General features: G+C 54.9%; 1 protein-coding gene across 1 annotated transcript in view; it reads left to right on the plus strand.

The window, feature by feature from the left end:
- Window positions 1-2,935: 2,935 nt before the first annotated feature.
- The window catches only part of DNASE1L3 (deoxyribonuclease 1 like 3), a 6,665-nt gene continuing 3,341 nt past the window's right edge, over window positions 2,936-6,259 (plus strand). Inside the window, exons 1-4 of the mRNA XM_035894761.1 lie at window positions 2,936-3,141; window positions 4,817-4,905; window positions 5,547-5,639; window positions 5,941-6,053. Coding sequence (XP_035750654.1) covers window positions 3,010-3,141; window positions 4,817-4,905; window positions 5,547-5,639; window positions 5,941-6,053 — 427 coding nt within the window. The 5' untranslated portion in view covers window positions 2,936-3,009. The remainder of the gene's footprint in view (window positions 3,142-4,816; window positions 4,906-5,546; window positions 5,640-5,940; window positions 6,054-6,259) is intronic.

A 6,259-nucleotide genomic window follows, 5' to 3' on the forward strand; every position in this document is an offset into this window, starting at 1 on the left:
AGGAGGGGCACCCTGATGGGGCAGGGCTCAGGCAGGCTGGGCCACCCTCGGTGCCCTTTGCAGAAGGTGCACAGCAGTGCTGGTGTCCCCAGCAGTGCTGACCCCCCCCAGCCAGCACACAGACACCACATTTCACCCATGGGAGGATAAATAAAACTTCAGCATTATTTTCAGGCCCCAAGCAAAGCCCCAGGGCAAACTTCTGCCCCACGGAGCACCCCTTGAGTCAGGCTGCCCTTCAAGCCCAGAATAGGCTTCCTCTGCCAGAGCAGAAGGGGATGTGGGCTCGCCTGCAGTCATTCCCTGAAACCCTCCCAGAGAGGCGCAGGAAACATCAGAGATCCTCTCAGTCCCTCTCTGCCAGCAAAAACAAAGCTGTGGGTGTCCCATGAGGCAGCCAGGGCTGGAAGCAAGCGGCTGCGCCTGAGGGGAGAGAAGGAACCACCCACGTGGCTGCTGGACCCTGGTGCCCCCGCTGTCCCATGGGGACCCTAAGCAGGCATAAGACGTGGGGACACATCCCACTCCATCCCACCTTCTTGGGAGTGAAAAGACGATGGAGGGCTGAATCGTTGCTCTTGAGCTAGCAATGCACCAGCCACAGCCCCCATGTGCCCAGCACAGACTGTCAGCAATGCCTGGCAGGGCCAAGCCTGGGAAGCACCTACTCAGTGCTCTAAGATCTTGCCCAAACTGTTTTGGCATGGCCTGCAGCCTCATCACCTGCCTCTTCTCCCCTGAGAACAGGGAGAGGCTGAGGAGGGGCTTTATTAGGGAATGTCCCACAGGTGCTGCTCTGCTGGGGGTGATGTCTGTCACCCAGCATCATCCTGAGGAGGGGCAAAAAACCAACCCAGGTTGGTTTCACCACCAGCTTCACCCCTCTTGTGCAAGACCAGGACAGCCCTGAACTGGCAGGGTTCATGAGCCTGCATCGAGCAGATTTTATGGCCTGATAAGGAGCAAAGAGTACATGCACAGAAAGTGCAGTAAACAGAGAGATAAAGCGGTGCGGAAGGGAGTGTGAGCTCCCCGTGTGCCCCCCGCGGGTCACCTCGCTGCTGCCTGGCCCTGCAAAGGGTGGCTCTGCCTGTCCTGCTGATAACCTGGGGCGGAGGCGAAAGGGGAGACTGATAAGCAAGCAGCCCTGGGGACAAACATGGCATTGAAGAAGGTGGGTCCCCACAGTTCAGGGTTAGAGCCCTCACAGGCACCACAACAAACATTTGCTTTTTGATGCCAGGGTAGCCAAAGCAAGCCTGGTTTGGGGTTTTGATGACTCTGACCCCCAAGGCCGCAGCTGCCATTGCAAGCCCTTGGCTCACGCTGAGCTTTTGGGAAGGTCAGGCGGGAGATTTACAAACCCTAAAGCTGTCGCTTTCCCTCCCTCTTTATGAGGTTCCTGCAGAGCCTGTCCTGCCTGATGCTGGCTCATTAGAGACCCAGCAGAGAGAAAGCACCGTACAACCCTGGTTATTTTGGCGGGCTGCACGCCCGCTCCCCAGGTATCTGTGGTCATTAGCGAGCACCACGGCAGCATGGCAGCAAGCCCCTCGCTAGCAGCAATGGCTCCAAATCCCTGTCTAGCCAAAATGGATTTGTGGTGCCCGTTCCCACGCTCGCAGCACACACTCTGGAGAGCCGCAGCTGCCTCCCCAGCAAGACTGGGATCTTGCTGCTCTCTGCTGTGCTGCATTTTTGGGAGCCCCCCATACGCTGTGTTTTGTGCCAGCTCCATCTGCCCCTGTTTAATTGGTTTAGACAGGGTCGGGAGCCATGCACTGGTGCTTCTGGGGCTGGATCTGCACAGGCGGCCACGCAGGCAGAGCAGCAGGGTGCAAGCAGCCTTTGTGGCTGTTCTCAGGAAAAGGTGAGAGGATGTGAAAGCATCCTGTAAGCACAGGGAAAAAAATCCAAGACCCTGAAGACACCATTTAGCCTGACTTCTTGTTACAACTCCCACCACTATACCTGATCAGGGGCTGACAGATGCATCTCCAGGAGAGGGCTGGCACATGGCAGAGGAGGAAGGGAGGGCAGGGGGATGGTTTCCCTGCAAAAGCTGCCCCAGCTGCAGCATCCTCACTCGAGTGTCGTCTTGGCCAAACTCATGTGTCCCCTTCTACCATGAGGCACAAGCCAGACCCATCTGCACGCACCTTGGTTCACCAGCCCGAGACTGTTGTGTTGGGGTCACTTGGCCGGCAGTCTGGGGGGCAGTGCCGGGGGCATCACGTACCTTCCCCGAAGCTGTGCCACGGTGGCTGATCCGGCAGGCCCTGCTGACCAGGGGCAAATGAATGTGGCTGTCCCACAGTAACTGTCCGGCAGCAGGGCACATCTCAGCCCTGGGCAAAGGGGGGAGCGGGTAGAAGCGGGTGGCCTGGAGTGCTGAACAGTTTAGCACTTTCTCACGGCATGACTTTCTGACCAAGGGAAAAGCAGAACCAAACTGGGATGTGGTCAAAACCTCCGTGTCTAGGGTGTCCCACCACCATTCACTGGGGTTTACTTGTGCCCACCACCAGTGCCCTCCAGAAACCCCTCTCTCCCCACTGCTGCTTCCCAGACCTTCTCACCATCTGTCTCATCCACCTCCTGGTGGCTGGGCTCTTGGCCTCCTGGGGTGGCCCAGGGAGCCCGGTCCTGGCCCAGCACTGCCCTGGGTGGTCCTGGCTGGTGCCCAGGCACGACAGGCATCCTGCAGCTGGTGCCCCTCTGGGGTGGGATGCTGGGGTCTGCCTGAGCAGTTGTTCCTCCAAGATGGAGGGGCTGGCTCCAAAAAGCCAGTATTCCCCCAAGGCAGAAGTTCAAAGTTTCCATGCTGCTTCATGCTGGGAGATAGAAGGGAAGGAAAGGAGGAAACGGCGATTCATGTTCGTGATCGACACAGCTGACTGCTCAGTTTGACCTCCCAAGTGGCCGCAGAGGGACGGATGCACAAACACGCACCCATATATGTATTTATAGCCACACTCGCAGCAACTCATTTTGTCCAAGTCCCTGAAGATGTTGCTCTTCATCTTGCTTTCGCTCCTCAATTTCAACCCGTCTCTGAGCCTAAAAATCTGCTCCTTCAATGTGAGGTCTTTTGGAGAAACAAAAATAGCCAGACCTGAAGTAGTCGATGCCGTGGTAAAGGTACGTTCGTTTGCCTGGGTGAGACAGACATTGGGCTGCCCGAGGATTTCTTAGTTACATAATCTTGCACTTTATTTATTTTTCACAGCTGAATTTCAAGTAAAAAAAAAATAGTTAATAATTTCAATAATGTTATACTCTTAAGTAAAAATCAGCCTGTGGTTGAGCAGGGTGTTTGCTGTTATTTTAACCTGCATGGGAGTATAACAGAAACAACATTTGTTGTTTCCTTTGGAAATGGAGTTAGGAAAGGAGGAAAACCTCTGTGCACAGTAAAAATAATTTTCACTTTGAATGCACAGAGCTTTGTTTTGTGATACATTATTTACTTTGCTTATGTGCTCATTATTCTGAAATATTCTTGGCTAATTGGATGTATTCTCAGGACAGCAGAGAATATCATATTAGTGTGGTACCAAATTGAAAATCCTGATTGCTATTCTATGTAAATAAGTCCTCACCATCAGGCTTCCTCTGCAGCAGCTGAATATAACCCAGCTTTCTAAAAGAACCGTGTTTTGGACTTACAGCTTTTGCAAGTCCCCTCCAAGATGCCTCGGTGAGGGAGGATGTGGTGCTTGGTGTTGGCAGGATGGCAGCGGCAAGGAACTCCACTGTTTAGTTGGGCTTTAATCCTTCATTGCAAACAGCTGGGGGAGAGGGGTTTGCTGGGGTTTGCGTTTCTGGATCGTTCTTCCTATACTGTCAACATTATGGGCAATATATACTAAATTACAGGCAATATGTTAATTTATTACAAGTTTCAGGCAGCAAAAAGAGGCTTTTTCCCATAAATATCACTTGCAAAATTTGAAGAGCGACAAAACCAGGGCAGAAGGAAAGCCCCTGAGCATGACAGGCTGTGGGCTGAGCCGGGCTTTCCCACAGGGAATTCCAGCACTGACTGTGGGAGCTGAGCTGGGCTGGGGCAGCCTCCCCCCTGCGCCCCAGCACCCTGCGGCTCCTCTCTGGTGCTGCACCTATGGGTGCCGGGGCCCTGTTTTCAGACAGGGGATCGATTTGGTCTCTATGGGCTATTTCAGAGGGGTCTGCAGCAGACGACTGGGACAGGCAAACGCTGACAGCACATGCAGCTTTCAGAAGGCATAGCATAGCAATAGGACCTTAGGGGCATATCCACCAGAAGAAGGATGGAAACCATTGCACTGAATTGATGCAGACACGAACAGGGTCTCCTTGATGCCCCCCAAATCCTCCTGCCACATCCACCTGGGCACCCAGTGAGTTGGGATGCTTGGGTGCAGTGCCAGTCCAAAGGAGACCTACGTGGTGAGGGGCAAGGAGGAGAGAAAGCGCGACTGACTGTAGGGGTGGGGGTCCAGGGGCAGCACCCCAGCAGCGGTGGGGGGATGGCAGGCTAGCAGCAGCAGCTCTTGCTGCCCCTTCCTCTCCACACTTCCTCCTCAGGGGCAGGGGAAAAAGTTTTTCAACAAACACGAAACTTCTCTGCTCTCGAGTTCCCTCTCCTAGCTCCTGCGCGGGCATGAGGCAGCTCTGAAAGCAGAAGGGCTTTGCTCTGGCCGCTGCTCCCCTCTCACGATCCCAGGCTGGGCACTGCTTCCTCCACAAAGGACTTCCCCCGCACCAGTAACCACTTTTCTAACCCTTCAAAACCCACCCTGTGCAAACATGCTTCTGCTCCTTCCCCTTGCAGATAATTTCTCGCTGTGACATCATGTTGCTGATGGAAATAAAGGAGAACAAGAACCGGGTTTGTCCTCTGCTGGTGGAGAAGCTCACCAGGTAGGGTGGCCATAGGCAAGTAGGCAAATATTGGGAAAGATGCTTGGCAAGAGCCTGTGCGCTGCTCAGCGCCACCTTACTGGGGTGAAAGCTCAGGGTCTGGGCTCTGTCTCATATGTCAAAGAAAGACCAAGCTCTGGCGGCCTTGCTGAAGGCCAGGAGTGAAGCCAGCTCCAGACCACTGTAGGACATGTATTTTTAAATCCAAATAACTAAGTTATTTTCAATTTGTTAAAGATTAATTCTCAAAGGACAACAGAAGAGAGGGACAGGGCCTTGCCTGGCTAGCACCGGGCTGTGGCAGGGAAGCTCCTTTCCTGCAGGGTTAGGAATTGCTTTAGGTCTGGGATTGCCTGCCTGGACTGGCAGTCCAGAGGGAAGAGCAGCGGATGCCTGGCTGGACGTGAGACCCAGCTGAGAGAGAGACAGAGGCTGCAATAAGCAGGGAGGGGGTGGAGTGAAAGGGGCAGAGATGGAGCACAGGTCCAGACCACAGGTCCCAAGAAGGGTTTATTGCCTCTACCACCTGCCTCTGAGGTCAGGAAGGTGACATCCCATACCTTTGGGCACGGGCAAAGTGATCTCCGCCTCAGCCCCTTGCGAATGCAGAAATAAACTCAGGACCACCACTTCCCTTCCAGTCAGCTGAAGGGGCCAAAGGAGGAATACAACTGCGTGGTCAGTGAGAGGCTGGGAAGGAAGAGCTACAAGGAGCAGTACGCCTTCATCTACAGGTGAGCCAGCTCCCCTCGCCAACGAGCCAGCCCCGTGCTCTGCCCTCCTGTGTCGCAGCCCCGTGGAGGCAGGCTGGACACGGTGGTGATGGCTTTGCTCTGAGGGAGCTGGAGAGGTGCAGGGTGCATGGGCGGGATGGGCTGTGCCAGGGTGTGGGGATCATCCCAGGCACAGCCACCAGCCTGGCTGCATCCAACGTGGAACATGGCCTGGTGTCTGGGTCAGAGCCTGGAGTCAGTGTTAGACGCATCCCAGTGAGCCACAAGTGTGATATCCCCCATCCTGTTTATTCTGCTGCAGGCATCATCTGGTGTCGGTGAAACAAACCTACCAGTACCCTGACACCCAGCCTGGGGACGAGGATGCCTTCTCCAGAGAGCCCTTTGCCATCTGGTTCCAGTCTCCAAAAACTGGTGAGATGTTTCAGAAACAAATTGTTCTCCCTCTGGTGAGTCTCATGGAGCAAGACGGTGCTGGCTGGACCCAAGTGCATGGTGGGGGCTGGCGAAAGGGGCCGCATCCTGACCCCACACTGCATTTCCTTACAAGAGCAGCACCTGCCTTTGGGGCTGCTGCCTCCAGCACCACCCGCAGCTCGGGGCCCACTGCAGCCCCCCCG

The sequence above is a fragment of the Egretta garzetta genome, unplaced genomic scaffold, assembly GCF_000687185.1.
Source record: "Egretta garzetta isolate BGI_Z169 unplaced genomic scaffold, ASM68718v1 scaffold215, whole genome shotgun sequence".
Taxonomy (NCBI): domain Eukaryota; kingdom Metazoa; phylum Chordata; class Aves; order Pelecaniformes; family Ardeidae; genus Egretta; species Egretta garzetta.